The sequence below is a fragment of the Aricia agestis genome, chromosome 14 (assembly GCF_905147365.1).
Source record: "Aricia agestis chromosome 14, ilAriAges1.1, whole genome shotgun sequence".
Classification (NCBI taxonomy): Eukaryota; Metazoa; Arthropoda; class Insecta; order Lepidoptera; family Lycaenidae; genus Aricia; species Aricia agestis.
In genome coordinates this window covers 207,297-226,813 of record NC_056419.1, presented here as the reverse complement: position 1 = coordinate 226,813, position 19,517 = coordinate 207,297, and the positions used below count along the sequence as shown (strand labels likewise).

The 19,517-nt window shown below is 35.7% G+C and overlaps 2 protein-coding genes across 3 annotated transcripts; one reads left to right on the top strand and one right to left on the bottom strand.

Moving 5' to 3' along the window:
- Positions 1 to 20: 20 nt before the first annotated feature.
- LOC121733811 lies at positions 21 to 4,776 on the bottom strand. The gene is made up of 4 exons (XM_042124181.1): positions 4,675 to 4,776; positions 1,783 to 1,830; positions 1,022 to 1,641; positions 21 to 406 (listed from the first exon to the last, which is right to left on the bottom strand). Exons 1-3 carry the CDS (start codon positions 4,732 to 4,734, stop codon positions 1,042 to 1,044), a joined length of 708 nt encoding a protein of 235 aa, XP_041980115.1. The 5' UTR covers positions 4,735 to 4,776; the 3' UTR covers positions 21 to 406; positions 1,022 to 1,041.
- Positions 4,777 to 7,398: 2,622 nt separating this feature from the next.
- LOC121733561 (superoxide dismutase [Cu-Zn]) lies at positions 7,399 to 18,354 on the top strand. 2 transcript variants are annotated; one of them, XM_042123847.1, is made up of 5 exons: positions 7,399 to 7,495; positions 7,563 to 7,655; positions 7,938 to 7,988; positions 16,254 to 16,424; positions 17,910 to 18,354. In XM_042123847.1, exons 2-5 carry the CDS (start codon positions 7,593 to 7,595, stop codon positions 18,087 to 18,089), a joined length of 465 nt encoding a protein of 154 aa, XP_041979781.1. In that variant the 5' UTR covers positions 7,399 to 7,495; positions 7,563 to 7,592; the 3' UTR covers positions 18,090 to 18,354. The 2 variants fall into 2 exon arrangements, with proteins under 2 accessions (XP_041979781.1, XP_041979780.1); XM_042123846.1 differs by having other exon boundaries at positions 7,433 to 7,655.
- Positions 18,355 to 19,517: the final 1,163 nt, after the last annotated feature.

Below are 19,517 nucleotides of genomic sequence, written 5' to 3'. Positions count from 1 at the left end.
ATAACATTTCCCTCTAAATTACCATCAAGAATTAACAGAAAACAGAAAAGTTTATACTAAATAACATAAATAATAATTAGAAGTCACTTTAATGTGAATCAATGACTTCTATTTTCAAAGCTTCAATATCCTAAGCTTATACCACTAATAAAAGTCTATACGTAGTACGCACACAAAATAAGTTAATGTCCCTATTGTAACATTCTCACTTTTGAACTAAGAAAATAATAGTTACTAGTCTACCAGATCCAGTCTATTCTTGAAGTAGCTTTACAATAAAATGTCAGAATTCACCATTGAGTTCTGCTAAAAAGTAATACTAATTATATTGAACTGCTTTCAAACATTTAAATCTTAGCTAGCACAACCTGGTAGCCACTGTGCTGATTCACTTCAAACATAATACAAAAGAGTATGTTTTTAAATGTATGGAGTCTGATCCAAATTTCCACCACTAACGAGACCTATATAGTAAAAATGTCCACTAAATACTGAGTCATTATAACCAGACCGCAATCGAAAATACCCTGTCAGTGAAAAGTTATGGCTGAATGAAAAGTCATGTTTTTTATCATTTTGTATGAAAAATATTGTAGATGTAATAAAAATGTATTGAGTTTAGAGCAAACGTCCACAACCAATAACACTTACGTAATGGTCTGCTAAATATGGAATCATTATTACTGGACCGCAACCAAAAAATATCCTGTTAGTAAAAAGTTATGACAGAATGAAAGTTTTCTACCATTTTATTACATAAAATTTATTTATATGATCCATTACACTTTTTAACTACTCAATCTATGTTATGTGATGTCGCTTGGCATTTCCTATTAGGTTTTCACTGAAATAGATCAATATCAATATTTTCACTCAAAAATTATTTTTCATATGGTCATAACTTTTTACTGACAGCTTATTTTTACTTTGTTTCATAATGAAAGTTACTCGAAGTATATTTAATGGACAATAAGTCAATATAGATCTCATAAGTGGTGGAAATTTGGACCACTTTAATCATTTTCCTTTGGTTAATAAATGTTAGGCCAAGTTAATCTGTATAGTGGAGATGGTCTGAGCGTCACCTTGCTGAATGGCAATTTTGACTTCCGGTTGCTTTATTTCTTCCTCTATTTGTTCCATCTCTTGCGGCTTCAGAAGATGTTCCTTAGTCATACTCTGTAAGTCCAGTAACTTCTTAATCCATTTCTCGTTTTTAATTACATGACTAGATTCAGATAGCTGCTTCAGCTCCTCATTTAGACCTTTTATACTCTCTACATTCTTTTTGATTTCATTTATACTGGCCTTGTCTAATTTATTTTGTGTAGCTTCCTTCTGCTTCTTTTCATTGCATAACGATCTTTCACTCTGACTGTCTTCATCATACATTCTGTTCATTTTATCAATTTCGGACCAGGCGTGGGTGGATACCATAGACCCCGTTGGTGACATGAGAGTGACCCGACTGGCTCTCGTTCTTATAGATACCATATCTGACGCGTCGACATCTTCGAACCTCTTAAACTGCAAGTCTTCATATCCAAATGGGTATTGACACTCCACATTCTCACACATTAAAAGCTGTTCTTGAAAATTTAAAAAAAAGAACTTCACTTCACATCCACACAGCGGACAAACCTAGAATGAAATATTTAGTTATAATATCAAAATAATGCTCTTATTAAATTGCACAATACCATATTATATTTATAACATGATATAAATATTATGTTTTAAGGAGGTATGTATGTTAATCAGAAACTCTCTTATAATACTCACTCTCGGACCTTCTTCAATGATTTGAGTGCCATTTACAATCGGAAGATCCTGAAAATAAATAAACATACAATACAATACAATACAATACAATAACACTTTATTGCACACCAAAAAAATACAAAATAAAATCATTTTACATATGACAGCATATACTGATGATGCACAAAAGGCGAACTTATTGCTAACAAGCAATCTCTTCCAGTCAACCTTTTGCTTATCGGATTGTCTAAAAGAGATTGCAAATATCGTGTAGGTGTACAAAACTAATAAACAGAGAAAAGTTTACTTAATTAACAATTAACTTGAAAAACAATAATAATAATAAAAGTAGCAACAAATTTATGTCTTATTTAAGAAATGGTGTCTTAACTTATTTTTAAAAATATTAATCGTATCAGCGCGACGAATTTCCAGTGGCAGTGAGTTCCAAAGTACTGCAGCACGAACAGTAAAGGATTTGGAAAATAGGGAAGAGGAATGGGAGGGGATTTCAAGGGTCAGATTGTTAGAAGAGCGTAACGATAGTTGGTGGGTGTCACGTAGGAAATTAAAGCGTTTTTTTAAGTATAAAGGTGTGGAAGGGTCAAACAGGATATTATAAAGGAGTGAAAGAGTGTGAGTGTCACGTCGGGATCGAATAGGAAGCCAGCAAAGCTTTCTGCGGAATTCCGAAACATGGTCATATTTCCGTAATCCAAAAATAAATCTAATGCAAACGTTTTGAAGTCTTTCCAGTCTATCTAGTAGCTCTTCTGTTAAATCGATAAAACAAACATCAGCATAGTCCAATATAGGTAACAGTATTGTGTGCGCCAGAGCAATCTTCGTAGAGATTGGCAGAAAGTTACCAAGTATACGGAGAGATGCATTAGCCCGAAAAACTTTACAGCTAAGAGCATCAATGTGAGGCTTCCATGATAAGTTAACGTCAAATGTGACTCCTAAATTTTTAACGCTATCCACAAAAGGAATCGGGGAGCCATCGAAGCTCAGTATGGGAAGTTCCTGCCAAATTATTCGGGAGCGAAGCTTTGGACTGCCAATAATAATAGCTTGGCTCTTGCTGGGGTTAACACTTATACCAAATGATTTGCACCAGCTGGCTAAGTAGTGGAGGTCTTTATTGACGCGATCAACAGCCTCCTTCAGATCCTCGATGAGAGAGTGCGTGTATACCTGGAGGTCGTCAGCATAAAGATGATAGGATGATGTTAAGCGGCAACTGATCGAATTAATAAATATGGCGAATAATAAAGGAGAGAGTACACCTCCCTGTGGTACACCAGCGAATAGGTCAATCCAAGAAGAAAAGCTGTCATCGCTGCGAATACGCTGTCTGCGGCCCCTTAGATAGCTGTCGAACCATTTTATAACACACGGAGAAACGTTTAGTATTTTCAAAGCGGCAAGTAATATGTCAACATCAACTGTTCCAAAAGCATTTGTGAAATCAAGAAGGGTTAGGATGGTTAAGAGACGTTTATCCATATTATTGCGTATGTCCTCTGATATATTTAGCAAGGCCGTGGTTGTGCTATGACCTGAACGAAAACCGGATTGATAGGGATTAAGGAGATTGTTAGTACATAGGAAACGGTTAAGTTGATTGTAAATTAAACGCTCGAAAACTTTGGACAGGAAGGGAAGGATGGATATAGGACGGAAGTCCGTAAAAACGGAAGGGTTAGACTTTTTTGGGATAAGAATAACATCTGCATCCTTCCACATAGAAGGGAAGGTGCAAGTACGGATGGAGGTATTAAAGATACAGGTTATCGGAAAAATTAAAGAGTCGAGGATTGGAATAATCATTTTTCGTCCAATGCTATCACAACCTGCGGCATCAGAATCAATAGATTTAATCGCACGCTTTGTATCGTCTATAGTAACGTCATTGAAGGTGAACATAGGGACATCGTGGACAGGTGTATTGGATAAAGACTGAAGTGTATTGCCCTTTGTTGCGCTGTCAAAGGAAGGAGGAGATGAAAAATGACGGATGGCTGCGTCAAGGTCCAGGTTGGTCAGTGGAGAGCTGGTGGAAACATAATAATAAGAATAGTATAATACTAAACGCTTAACCTACTTTGCACACAGAGGTTTAATAATTATTACAAGTGATATTTCATTTTGGCTAAGGTTCACAAACCTACCCCAATTTTTTGGTGCTCACATGGGTTGAGGAAGGATGTTTTGGGTCAGAAAAACCTCCTTGTGCCACTTCTACCCCCAGAAACCCGCCCACCCACCATTTAGGAGAAATTTACATTTGAAATTTTCGTTATCTTGTTCATAAGGTCATCTGTTTTCTGGTGTTTATGTGTAACTTACCTACAGGGCGAGCCCCCCGCCAAAACAAAAACAAAGTTTGTTTAACAAACACAATCCTTCCGGATTGTGTTTTGTGTGACTTTCTAGTCCAAAAGTAGGTAAGGTTAGAACTTAGACCACAACACAGAGGGAGCCGAGCGAGCGCAGCGAGTATGATGCGGCAGCAGCCGGCGACCGTTATCAAATAAAAGGGGGGCTCGGAGGGCGCAGCCCCCCGCCAAAACAAAAACAAACATAATCCAGAAAGTCCAAAAGTAGGTTAATTTAGAACTGTGACTGTGCTGCGGCAGCTGCCGGCAACCGTCGTCGACCGTCACAAAACACGCCTCAGAATTCCGAAAATTTCAAAGCTCCAAAACTGGGTTTCTCAGTGTGGATTTGGTACGGGGGGGTGTTTACCCCTCCTCCCCGCTCCCCCCTCACCTCCGCTCCCCATCAAACTTGTCGTAGGTTTCCGAACCCTTACCTTCACTTTTCTTTTAGTACTTTTAATAGTGATTAAACACAGTGCATACGCAAAATACGAGTAAAAGGTACAATATTTTACAAACTTCTTAATACCTCTAGACACGACGGTATTATAACCTTTAATATATCTGTTTCATCCATGCTTCTGTTCATATTTTATTTTCTGGTACTATATTTTCATCACATTAGAAAGTTTGCTTTAGTTATTGTTCCGAGAGAAAGTTACTTAGAAAATATTATGGCATAAAAATAGTGTTTATCCAAGTAATTCTTCTTCTTCTTTTTTTTTTTTTTTTATGGCGACTAGCATAAAACTATTGCCAGTGTCAAGTGTTAAAGGTTGGGAAACTTACGACGCGGTAAAGGAAGGGATAGCAGGGACGAAATTTTGGATAGGATCAGGAAAATTTTGGTATACAAATAAAATATACTTTTAATTATAATAAAAATAATAAAATACGAAACATCAGTGATTACATATCTTCTTCTTTTTTTTATGGCGACTAGCATAAAACTATTGCCAGTGTCGAGCAGTGTTGCCAGAGCTGTATGTTCGAAAGTTACTTATTGTCATGCGAAAAGTAACATTTTGAGGGGAAAAGTAACATTTCGTATTACTTATATAATATTTTAAATGCCGGGGGGGAGGGGTATCCAGTATGCACGAAAACATACTATACATATAGAGATATAGAGATGAAGTGATTTTTTGGATTCCGTATAATGAGAACTGTCAAAAATTTGTTTTTGTATGATGGCAGCGTTAGTTGCTTTTTTCGCCACGTTCATTCAAAGCATTGTCAGCTGTAACAACAAAACTCAATAAAACTAAGTGTGTTTCGTTTTCGCATTTTTGGTTTCAAACATCTTTTTTTTTTCAATTACCAAAAGTAACATCTGTAGTCATGTCATATGAATGTAACATGCAAGGGTCAAAAGTAACGTAAAATGTTACAAAAGTAACATTCTGGCAACGCTGGTGTCGAGTGTTATAGGTTGGGAAACTTATAACGCGCTAAAGGTAGGGATAGCAGGGACGGAATTTTGGATAGGATCAGGAAAATTTTGGTATACAAATAAAATATACTTTTAATTATAATAAAATACGAAACATCATTAATTACATATTTTATAAACTTAAATTATTACTTAATATAAATTCAGATAAAATACTTAAATATTTAATAGGGCCTCTTAACTCTGGTCATTGTTTTACGAAATTGTGATGTTGTGTTTTTGTATTATTTTCCTAAAATTGAGTTATTTCGGTTTTTTAATGTGTAATGTTGGTAAAATATTAATCATTAAAATATATTCGATGTCGTGCACAAGTGTGGGCGAGTGATACAACTTCAAGAAACGTGCCATTTTGTTTTCCCTCCAAAACGCCATCGAAAGTTTTAGTAAAGGCTCTACCACTTTACTTAAACAACTGACTTGACTCGTTGACTTTACTGACTACTTTTTTAGACTTTTACTAGACCTTTGACTTGACAATAATCTAGAAAAACGACTTTATATTATTTTGTTTATGTCGGCTGTACACTCTCGCCGAGAGCTCCCGGGCGAGAGTCTCGTGCGAGAGCCTCTTACCCGAGTGCGATCATGTACATTCTCGCTTAGTTCAATTGCAGTTATGAACTCAGAGAAGATGGACCATTATTTTTCTCTATGCATCGAAAGATATCATTGTAATCCAAAGATCTATAATCATATTTAATTTTATTTCTCACAGATAATGACTAATAATAACGTTTATTATTGTTATTTTTTTGTTTTGCACTGTCTAGCGGCGCGACTAGAAGTGAAAAACGCGAGAGTGTACAGTAATGCGCTCGCTGTCCTCGCGAGACCCTTTGTCTCGGGCGCAAAATACCGACACCGGACCGAGAGGGTCCGAGACAGGCGAGACGAGGCGAGCGCACCCATTTACACTCTCGCACTCGGGCCGCCTCGCTGTGTCTCGGCGAGAGTGTACAGCCGACATTACATTTTACGATTTTTTTTTCTCCCGCCATATTTTACTTGACACTAGCCATGGTTAAAAAGCCGAGCGCCATAATAAGAAAAAAACTCTGGTCAAAAACATAGAGTATACATTATAGCAAGCTATAGAGTGCTTCTAACAAGGTATGAACTGTAAGCACGAGTGTGAACATATTTTCCTATAAGCGTCAAACGATGGCGCATGGAACATCACTAGACTTGCGTTATACGTTTGACAAGTATCTATAGAACTTCTGCTTACGATCGGCACAACGGGGAACGAGCGATGCGCGCGCTCTATAGCTTGCTAATGTATACTCTAAAGGTCAAAAACAATCCCAAAAAAAAAAAAAACTGTTGGTTGGGGGAGTTTTTGGAAGAATGTGAAAGAGTGATGTTGTGTTTTTATATTGTTTTCCTAAAATTGTGTTATCTGGCTTTTTAATGTGTAATATTGGTAGGATATTAACCATTAAATTTTCGTTATCGTGCACAAGTGTAGGAAAGTGATGTAATAACCAGAAACGTGCTCTTTTGTGTTCCCTCCAAAACTCCATCAAAACTTTCAGTAAAGCGTCCTACCACTTTACTGAATCTATCGACTTGACTTCTTGACTGTATTGACTTTATACTTAGACTTTGACTAGACTTTAGACCTGATGGACCTGACTGACCAGTGACCTGACGATAATATAGAAAAAATTGTATAAAGAATATTGTTTTCCCGCCATAATATTATACTCGACACTGGCCATGGTTATAGCCGAAGTGCCATTATATGAAAAAAAAACTGTTGGTTGACACTTGACAGGCTGAAATGACTATTGTCATTTGACATGTCATGTTTGAAATGTCAATAATTTTCCTGTGATAATTTTCGAATACTCGCGGTGTGCGGTCGCTTTTCCGTAGATTTCTAGAAATTGCTGTAAGTGTGATAGATTCACAATTTTTTATTACGAACAACAAATTTCCTTGGGAAACCCCTTTTTAAGGCATTCTAACGCAAAGAAAACCATTGCATAATGACGAAAGCGGTCTGCGTACTCAATGGCGATGTTAGCGGCACAGTGTTTTTCGATCAAAAGGTGGGTTTCTTATGATACTTTAAGCTTAATAATATCTTAAGAATACAATTCCTTAAAACGTGTTTATAATACATTGAAAAACAAACTTACATTTTGTTCCAATTACAGTCTGCTCTCTGACTGTTCTTAAGGGTTTTTTGCAACAGTCGTGACTATTTCCTGCTCTATAAATTTCCATTTATTTCCAGAATAATACGCTTACAACGAACAAATAAGTTTGTGAGAAATACGACTTGATTTGAGTTCTAGAAAAATCTATAAGTAGCATTTTTATATTTCTAGGACGACAAATCGCCGGTAGTGGTTTCCGGGGAGGTCAAAGGTCTGGCAAAGGTGAGTTTGCTAAATTTATTAAAAAACAAGTAGGGTTCATAATCAAAACCATACTAAATGCTCCATATCAACCATTCTACTTGTTCAATATTTTAAAGACAATCATGTCTTGTTGCTAATTATCTTATCAGTTTAATTATTATTACACTCTTCACCACTACCTACCCAGTTTATCAAATATTATTGCTGAGTAAGAATTACATACAATATATTCATTACTATTATTTATTGCAATTACGCTGCAATATATATTACATTATAATAAGTATATTGCAGCATAAACTCAAATAAAAATATTTCATCCATTTTAATAAAATATTGTAAATTTTCAAATATCAAATTATGTAAACTTTAACAGTAATGTAAACTTTTTATCAGCCAAAAAGTGTCAGTATAAAAATTAGGTAATTAAAGTAATATCTGTGCTAGTAACCTGTAGAATAATTATGTTAATGTTAGGTAAGGTCATGCTGACCTTGTATACAAGTAGATACCTAGTTGTTTACAATGACTCAGCGAATATGTATTGAATTCCTATGTATGTATAAGAGAGAATATCAGCAGTTTTTTATACGTTAGAACTTTGTAGAAAAAGCTTTCAAAATCAAAATATTTATTTCTAAAATATAGGTTAACAAAGTTAACACTTTCAGGACATCTACATATGGCCTACCACCGGTTCGCGAAATAACCCGGCGTAAGAAACTCGCACCTTTTACTAAAAAGGTGGAAAATTACAATAATAGCTTAAGCTAATTTACAGTATGTCTGTCAGCTTACTTTTCCCAAGATGTGCTATCATTGAGAAAATCAGTTACCTTATAATAAGCCTTAGCACACAAACATTCTTTAACAACTTTTTTAAATTGATTAATTGAAAAATTTTGAACGATTTCTGGGATTTCATTGTATAGGGATTAGGGGTATACATTGACCATTGAAATATTTGCTTTGCTCAGCCTGGTATATCTAGCTTGTGCTATTCCTAGTGTTCCTGCAGTAGACCAGCACGAGTCGGCGCATGAGTACCGAAAACTATCGATCCTCTTCAAATTGCCCTCCTGATGATATATATGCATGTTGCTATGGCGCAACCCGGTGCCATATTGTATAAACAATTGCAAGGAATTGTTATTTTTCAACCGGACATTTTTTTTAATATTCATTTTTGAAATACCAATAAAAAAGGTTCTATGACTTTTCACGATAAAGTTAATATTTTTAAAGATATGAATTTTTAAAAGTTCAAAAAATCTCAAATTTGGTTATTTTCGACCCAAGAAAAATATATTTAAAAAAATAATAATGTCTAAGTAACATATTTTCTTAAATTCTCTATACAATATTTAATAATATTATTAATAGAGATTTAAAAAAAATTCATTGTTTGTCTTTTTTTATCTTAGCAAAAGTAGACAAAAAAATGTGTTTTTTGTATGGGAGCCCCCTTAAACATTAACTTTATTTTAATTTTATTATTAATTATTAAAGTACAAAATTTTCACAAAATCCTTAATTATATTTAATATAAGTAATTAAGGATTTTGTGAAAATTTCAATTGCCTAACTGTTGCTATTATTGATTACGAGCAAAAAAGGCCAAAAAAATCATGTTTCTTTTATGGGAGCCCCCCATAATAATATAGGTACTTTATTTTGTTTTTAGTATTTGTTGTTAAAGCGGCAATAGATATACTTACACAATCTATGAAAATTTCAACTTACATTATAATCAGAGCCGTGCCAACCATTTATAATTATAGTACATACAATTCTTACAAAAAGTATGATTTTAAAAAACCTACTATTAAGTAAGTCAAAACAACCATCTGCAAAAATCATAAAAATGCGTGGGTTAGTTAATATTGACTTTAAAAATAGTGTTTATTTGCATAAATAACACGTAAATAATTGTGATGAATAAGAATTACACAAAAAACATTGGTTTTAAAGTGCAACTCGGAAGTGAATAGTGACTAACCTCAAAATCTTGTGAAAACTTGATAATCATAATTAAAAAACTAAACAAATAGTGCTCTTTCGCTATCTTAAAAAATTATACGAAATTGCAGTCACAATGGTTAACGAAAAACAGTTTTCCTCCGAAACGCTGAAACAACAATCAAACAAACCTTTAGTGCAACAAGTAGTGTTGCGTCCGATTTGTTTTCAGTCGGTACATGAGGTCAAGAAAATCGGGATTTAGGGTTGCAGATCGGGACAAACAAAAAAACAAAGTGTTTTTAAATTAGGGGTTAATTTATTGCATTCTATACCTATTAATAGTGCAAGTTTAGTTTTATATTATCTATATCAAATATCGCTGGCCCCGGCAATAAAGGCGTAATATCAAAAATCGTTTTGTTCAGGAGAGACAAAATAAGCTATTTTGTTTATAGTGCAGCGTACAGTGGTCCAAAACAAATGTATGATGTCTCATATGAAAGTTAATTTTTTTACCTATTTAACCATATCAAAATAATTGTAAAAGTATAAAAAATGATTGAAATAATTGAAAAAAGTGTAATACAACTAATAAGCGATATTGTTTCAATTGTAACATTGTTTATTGATTTTATAAAAAACATTAAACCGCTTGAGATTTACGGCTGTAAGAACATAATACGACGTATTTTTCGCTTTAGATTTCGAGCGTACCAGCCGATTACTCCGTTCTTCTGGGGAATCTTACAGCGAAAGCTTAGTTGTATCGTATCTTCACCGGTTTTTTTAGTTATGTTTCATAGAGCTGAATACAGTTTAAGTCATAAGAGAATTTTCGATTCAATAAAGCTTTTTTCATTTAATATACCCAAAATATTATTTTAAAAATACCTATTAAATAAATAGGGGTGATAGACTAATGCTCAGAGAAGCCAAAAATCAAATAACATTAAAAAGGGCGTAACCGGCGTTTACCGCTTTGTTGCCCGGGGCCAGCGATATGTCTTTATTCTAAAACAAGTATTCAGTCTTGCTTGCTGTATTAGTAAAAATTAAAATATAAAGTCGTAAATTCGTATACGTACCTATAATTAATGGTTGTCCAAATTTTTTATTTACTATTTTATAATATTCTAATCTAAAGACACACAAAAGGCACAGAAGCACTTTAAAACGTGAACGAAATGGAAGAATGCAGATTGCCGAATGACCGACCGACCGACCGAATTGAGTATTGACCGATTAATTGAGTGACGTTCGCAATGCATACACACGTCTCAACTCTCTCACTCTTATCTATTACATTACGCTCTCTCGTTCATGCAATGCGAAGTGACGTGAAGCTGATGCCATTTTGAATTTGAAATAGTGATGTGATGAGTAAAAAATTAAAAACTACGCACCTACCTACTTAATTTTTTTTTATGATTTTCTTTTTCACTTTTTGATTTATCGAGACATTTGGCGTCCCGATTAGGTATAAATCGGGACGCGTACCCAGACCCTTGAAAATCGGGACATCCCGCGCAAATCGGGACACCTGGCAACACTAGCAACAAGTGTTTCATAAAGCACTATTTAACAATGCTCGATCTCGAAGTTATTCAGAGGGCGAACCTCTGCGACCGGCGGTGCAAGAGACCGCTACGGAACAAGCCATACCCCAACCATCAAATTCAAGCGTAATTAGTCAGGTCCCTTGGCAAAAAGTTCTAGACAGCAATAACAAAAGAAACCGCTCGCCTAAGCACACTCTAAGTGTCAACAAATTACCAAAAAGGCATGAAGCCAGACAACAAACATTCAATAACAACAGACAGAACATAGATTCCTCAGATGTAATTCAAACTAACAATAACTTTTCATTGCTCAACTGTGATGAATTATCTGAAAACAGTATTAATGCATAACAAACAAAAAACCAAAAAAAGTCTCAAAGCCACCGCCAATAGTATTATATGACATATTGAATCTACAAGATCTTACTGATTTCTTAAATGAAGTGGTGCAAAAAGATAATTACACCTTTAAGATACTTTCAAAAGATCAACTTATAATCTCAAGCAAGTCAGTCGAAACCTATAAAAATTTGATCTCACATATTAGGAATAAGGGCCTAATAGGACATACTTTTACTAGAAAAGAAGAACGATGCCAGAAAATAGTAATTAAAAATCTACATCACACTACCCCCACAGAAGCGATAAGAGAAGCAATAGAAGTAACCGGTAACAAGGTGAGAGGTGAGATTGTCAATGCCCGTAAACCAGGTACAAAAGAACCATTTAATGTTTTCTTTGTAAATCTTGAGCCACATGAGAATAATAAATTTGTCAAAAATATTGAATACAATTTTATCAGAGAGTCAAGATAGAGGACCCTAGAAAAAGTAAAACTGTTGTGCAGTGTACAAGATGCCAACAATATGGCCACACCAAAAATAATTGTCTGAGGCCGTATAGGTGTGTCAAATGTGCGGGCCCACATCGCCCTACAGATTGTGGCAAAGATAAAAATACCCCAGCCACTTGTGTACTTTGTGAAGGCAGTCACCCAGCAAATTACAAAGGATGCCAAGTGTATCAGGAGATCCAAGCTAGAAAAAATAAACAACATTTAATACATAATAAGCAGCGTAACAGCACAGGTCCGTCGAACGCATCCAATATGCAATCAAACACAATTTCTAAACCAAACTCGTCGACTACTGGATGTATCTGAAGACACAGTGTCTTCAGATACATCCAGTAGTCGACCAACTATATTTAATCAGCCTGTTGAATGCACAGAACCAATGCAACTACAAACAAGCGTGCCCTTATATAATGAAATTGTACGGGGCCAGGTAAAAGACTTACATCCTCCAATAAATAGTGAAAAAAGTTCACAGCCAAACCTTTCCTATCAAAACAGACAGGAAAAAAATAAAGGTGGTGATAGAGACTACCTGACCCAAATAAACAACTTTTTGCTACAAACCATCAACAAACAAGCAGAAAAGCTAGACATACTCATCCAGTAAATGGGAACACTTATTAAGCTTATAACAATGCTTATGAATAAGTCAAAATGACAAGTTTAAGGGTAGCAGCGTGGAATGTTAATGGTTTGACTCCCAATAAAGATGAATTAAAAATTTTCATGGAAATTAATAAAATTGATATAATGCTTGTATCTGAAACACACTTAAATAATAGGAAAACTTTCAAACTAAACAACTACTGTGTTTACTGTAAAAACCACCCAGATGGCACCTCACATGGTGATACTGCTGTCTTAATAAAGAACAACTTGAAGCATTACATACATAGTGAATTTCAAGAAGATTATCTACAAGCTACTACTATCAAAATCCAAGATAAAGAAGGATCGCTCAATGTAAGTGCAGTCTATGCTCCACCAAGATTTACAATTACAGAAGACATGTTTAAATCCTACTTTAGAACACTTGGAAACAAATATACAGGGTGTAACAAAAATAAGTGATAATACTTTAGGGTGTGTACGTGTTCCTTTTAGAGAGTTCACTGTGAAAGTAGCAGCGCTGAAAGACCAAACATTTTTTTCACTTTTGTATGGGCAAGGGCCCGAGCGTCACGAGTTTTCCCTTAAGTTAAGATAAACTTAAGTTATCGTTCTAAGCTTTTTTCGTTCCGAAAAATTCAATTAAAATGCCACTTTATGACAGACTATAGTCACAAACTGTGGAGCTAAACTTAAGGTACCGTTCCGATCTTTTTTCGTTCCAAAAAATTAAATTCAAATGCCACTTTATGACAATATAGTCCTAAAAATTCAAATAACATCTTACTTTATGACATATAATATAGTCTGTCATAAAGTGGTATTTTATTTGAATTTTTGTCGGTCGCAATTAGCCGCGGTAAAGATCGGACCGGCAAGTTTATGTCCACAGTTTGTCTATACTTTCGCATTTCTACTTTTCGCCGTGCTAGCACTACAGGGGTCGTGAGCTACAGAAGTGTCTAGATTCTCTGAAATTATCAACACTATCTACAGGAGAGCCTACCTATTAGCCTACACACACAAATAAGGTACCAGACCTTTTGGACTTCTTTGTAATTAAAGGCTTACCTAATAGTTATTTTGATATAGAAAATTGTGCTGATACAACATCTGATCATACCCCAATTATAGCAAATATTAGTTCAACAGCCATATACAGGCAGCAAGATACAACATTATACAATAAAAAAACAGATTGGACTGCATTCCGTGAAATTTTAGAATCAGAAATAAATCTCAAAATTAGACTTAAAACGATAAAAGACATTGACAATGCTACATTCATTATCACTAACAAAATACAAGAAGCTGCATGGCGCTCTACGCCTACCGTCAAAACGACAGATAAGGGATTAAATTTACCACTTCAGATTCGAGAGATAATCATGAAAAAAGGAGACTCAGAAGACAATACCAAATTTATGAAAGTCTGTAGATAAAAGGCAATGGAACAGGGTTGCTCGTGAACTTAAAGAAATGATAAAAGAGCATGAGAATTTTACATTTCAGCAACAGCTGTCCTCGCTCTCTGCAACAAAGCAGGATAACTATTCCCTGTGGAAAATAACAAAAAAATTTAGAAGACCACAACAATCAGTTCCACCGCTTAAAACACAAGCAGGAAACTGGGCAAGGAAACCAATTCATAAAGCTGAATGCTTTGCAGAACACCTAAGCAAAGTATTTGTATCAAATACCTCAAGTATGATGGAGTTTGAGGAAGAAGTAAACAATGTATTAAATAGTGACCAACAGCTGTCATTACCAATCAAATCTGTAACTCCCAAAGAATTGGCAGCCGAAATAAAAAAACTAGGAAGAAGAAAAGCCCCTGGATTTGACATGATAACGCGTGAGAAGTATTAAAAAATTTACCAAGAAAAGCAGTAGTATTCTTAACAATACTTTTCAATGCTATATTAAGATTGCATTACTTTCCGAAATTATGGAAAATATCACAGATTACCATGCTACCTAAGCCAGGAAAACCACCTACTGATCCTAGCTCCTATCGACCAATAAGTTTGCTGCCAGTTATTTCAAAGCTATTTGAAAAGTTTTTACTTAGAAGGCTTAAACCAATTTTGGATGAAAAAATATAATTCCTGACCACCAATTTGGGTTTAGACAGCATCACTCAACAGTAGAGCAAATCCATCGTGTAGTAAGAAAAATAAGACAGTCCTTGGAGAAAAAAGAGTACTGTGCTGCTGTATTCCTTGATATACAACAAGCTTTTGATAGAGTCTGGCACAAAGGCCTTCTATTCAAAATAAAAATCAAGTTATTTAACTCTTACTATATGTTATTCAAATCCTATCTTGAAGACAGAAAATTCCAAGTTAAATTTGATGACGAAGTATCAAAACTGTATGATATCAAGGCCTCCGTACCACAGGGCTCGGCCCTGGGCCCAATACTGTATTCTATTTTTACAGCAGACTTGCCCAGTAGCAGAAACGTAGTCACAGCCACATATGCTGATGACACTGCCTGCCTCGCTAGTGATGAAAATTCGACCATAGCATCACAAAAACTGCAGAAACATCTAAACAAAATAGATAAGTGGCTTGAGCAGTGGCCAAGCCAAGTGTTAATAAATCTGTGCAAATCACTTTTACACTGCGAAAAGGTGACTGTCCACCAGTCATTCTACGAGGAGAAAAATTACGGCCAGAAAATAGTGTGAAATACTTAGGGATGCACATTGATAGAAGACTAACCTGGGCTACACATATTAAAACAAAGAGGCAACAGGCAGATCTGGAGTTTAGAAAATTGTACTGGCTTATTGGACGACAATCACCTCTGACATTAGACAATAAACTTCTTGTATACAAAGCTATCATCAAGCCAATATGGACATATGGTATCCAACTGTGGGGCACCGCAAGCAAAAGTAATCTGGCCATATTACAACGTTTTCAGAATAAATGTCTGAAAACAATAGCCAATGCACCTTGGTTCATAACAAACACTATACATGAATATTTAAAAATTACCACCATAAACGAAGAGGTATCTAAATATATACAAACATACAAGAAAAGATTAAAAAATCACACCAATGAACTTGCTAGGGACCTGCTAAGGGATCACGACATAAGAAGACTGAAACATCTGCATATACTAGACCAAAGAGAATGAATAATCGTTCTAAAGTAATGAAAGAGCTGAGTGTTCAGTGGAACACCTCTCATAAAAGTGACTACCAATGAACACACCATCTGATAATGGCTAGTGAAAGCCTAGTATATAATATAGTCTTATAATAGTATATCTATCATGTTTCAGGGCAAGCACGGCTTCCATGTGCATGAGTTTGGAGACAACACCAACGGCTGCACATCCGCCGGCGCCCACTTCAACCCACTTAAGCAGGAGCACGGAGCACCCAACGCTGCAGTGAGACACGTTGGAGACCTCGGTAACATTGAGGCCTCCGCTGATGGTGGTGTAACACAGGTATGTTTAACATATTATCCTGTTGTATGATTTGTGAGTGCTATTTTGTGGTATTCTATAAGAATGAAATTAAAAAATATATCATAATTTTAAATTACACACAAAATCCTCAGTTATCTCTAGTATATTATAGTTCTCTAGTTTTACTACAATTTAACAGTAGCAGTAATGGAGAATGTTACCTAATTTTAATTATTAGCAGTCCACATTCTGTGTCAAAAATAAAGAATATTAGTGAAAGAATTACTTAGATACGTTAATTAGTTTCCGATTTATAAGCAAAACAAGTTGTAACTATACGACGCGGGCGCCCGGTAACGGTGTGACGTCATACCACAATTCCGCCGCGCGGGACCCATCCATACAATAAACGTGATTTTTTGCTCTATCTCAATAACGGCAACAGGTAGGCACTTAAAATTTTCACCAAGGCCTTAATTATATGTGTACTTTAATAATTAATAATAATATTATAATTAAAAAAAAATTAAGGGTGGCTACCATAAAAAAAATCACAATTTTTGGCCTATTTTGCTCTATAAACTATATTCTCTATTTTAAACGTCGTCTATTTTACACGTGGGAGAGCCATGCTTCGGCACGAATGGGCCGGCTCGACTGGAGAAATACCACGTTCTCACAGAAAACCGGCGTGAAACAGCGCTTGCGCTGTGTTTCGCCGAGTGAGTGAGTTTACCGGAGGCCCAATCCCCTACCCTGTTCCCTTCCCTACCCTCCCCTATTCCCTTCCCATCCCATCTTTACCCTCCCCCATTACCCTGTTCCCTCATAAAAGGCCGGCAACGCACCTGCAGCTCTTCTGATGCTGCGAGTGTCCATGGGCGACGGAAGTTGCTTTCCATCAGGTTTTTTATTTTATTATAATATTATTATTAATTATTAAAGTACACATATAATTAAGACCTTGGTGAAAATTTCAAGTGCCTACCTGTTGCCGTTGTTGAGATAGAGCAAAAAATCACGTTTATTGTATGGGGCCCGCGCGGCAGAATTGTGCTATGACGTCACAAGCGGTCGCGGGACTGTTAGCGGGAATCGATATTTTTCGAAACTTTGAATCCCTGTAAAATCAAAACTACTAGGTATTTTTGACTGCAACAAAAACTAGTGTATTTGTATACATACAGGCTTTACTGTGACAAAATTTCAAGCAATTTGGCATACCTAGTAACATTCTCCATTATAATATGTATATATTGACAGTGACATACAGAAATAATTATAGCAATGGCAGCAAGCTATTGCTATTAATTTTATGCTATGTACTATTTGTGCTACTAATTTTGTAATCTATGATGTAATGATTGTGTTACAATTGTCACCTCTCACCTCTAACCCTTGTTATTATGCATTGAATGTTCTTTGTTGAGCTCGTAATTTTTTATGATTACATTTAAATATTTCATGTGTTTATGTAGTAATATCAAAGGAATCTAACTTATTTCTTTTTAATCAATCTTTCAGGTCAACATTCAAGACTCTCAAATCTCCCTTACTGGACCCCACAGCATCATCGGTCGCACCCTGGTGGTCCACGCTGACCCTGATGACTTGGGTGTCGGCGGTCACGAGCTGAGCAAGACTACTGGCAACGCCGGAGCCCGTATTGCTTGCGGAGTTATCGGCTTGGCTAAAAGCGGTTAAATATAGGCCACTTATTCAAAATTTATTAAAGTTACAAAGATCAATCAATGCAATATTGTAGTGTGCCTTCTTGAGTCTTTTCTAAATGTTATAAAACTTCACAGTTATTTAACAACTTCATATGAGTCTGTCCTCACATTAGCAATGTTAAGAATAATGTGTATAGCATTCCCAGTTCTGTGAGCTTTATATATTTGGTGCAGGTATTGAATATCATATGGTAGAAAACTGCAGCCTGTTTTGTTTAAGTAAATGTTTAAACACATTCAGTTTTATTTATTTTTCTGTTGTGCATGAACTGAATAAACCTTTTTGTTGTAATATCTATAACTGGTTATATTCACAGACCATCCAGTAACTTATAGTACGGTAACAATAATAATATCTATGGACGCTTCACACCACGTCAGTCTGACCCCGTGCTAAGTACCTGAAGGACTTGTGTTATGGATACCAGACAATGGAAATATATTTAATACTTTTATACTATACATAATATATTAAAGATTTTTATTATATTATACACATCCATGACCTAGGAACTTCGCAAAACTTTTTGCTCCGTTGGCGGGATTCGAAACCGCGACCCCCGGCTTGAGCTACCAATAGCCCACCAACTGAGCCACAGAGATCGTCAAATATTATGCCGCATCCATACATGCCACCTGCTTAAAGGACCCATTCTCGGCAGGACTGCACGGCAGTCCCGTCGTGAATGGTCCTCTTTATACCGCCGGGTTTGGGCGTTTTCACAATGCGACGATAACGACACGACACGATAGACGATACCACAGAATAGATACCTAAGGGCCACCGCACATATACAATTTCAAGTTGGCCGACTATCGTACAAACTAAATTGCGTAGTGTCACAATTTAAATGGACAACTTCATCGTGTACGCTGCCAGCCGCAGACTTTAGTTGGTAACGGTGTTGCTAGCCTAGCGACTTAAAATACGTAAAAAGCACGCTTTTATTGTGGCACTAATAAAACGAAGGCGAAAAGAAAGGATAATATTTTGGGTGCATTCAATACTAAGTGACAGATTAGAATTTAGAATTAGAAAAACATCATTGATCATACCTTGCATTTTAAACTTCGATATTATCCAGATAAATTTTAATGAAAAAATCCAGATAAAAAGGTGACAATAATCCATATCCATTCTTCCATACTAATATTTTTTTTTATTATGTAATTCGGAGCCGTCTATGGGCTCTGTGTGTAAAAATGTGTACGTACACACTTACTCAAGCATGATTGAACTTAAATTCTAAGAGATTAAATTGTCAACCTGCCGACTGGACGTCAAAAAAAGAGTTCCATGCTGTCATGTATCACACGTCTCTTTTTACCACGCGGTGTTACTGATAGTGACATCTCGCTTGCTCTTGCACAACTTGAAATTGTATATTATGTGCGGTGC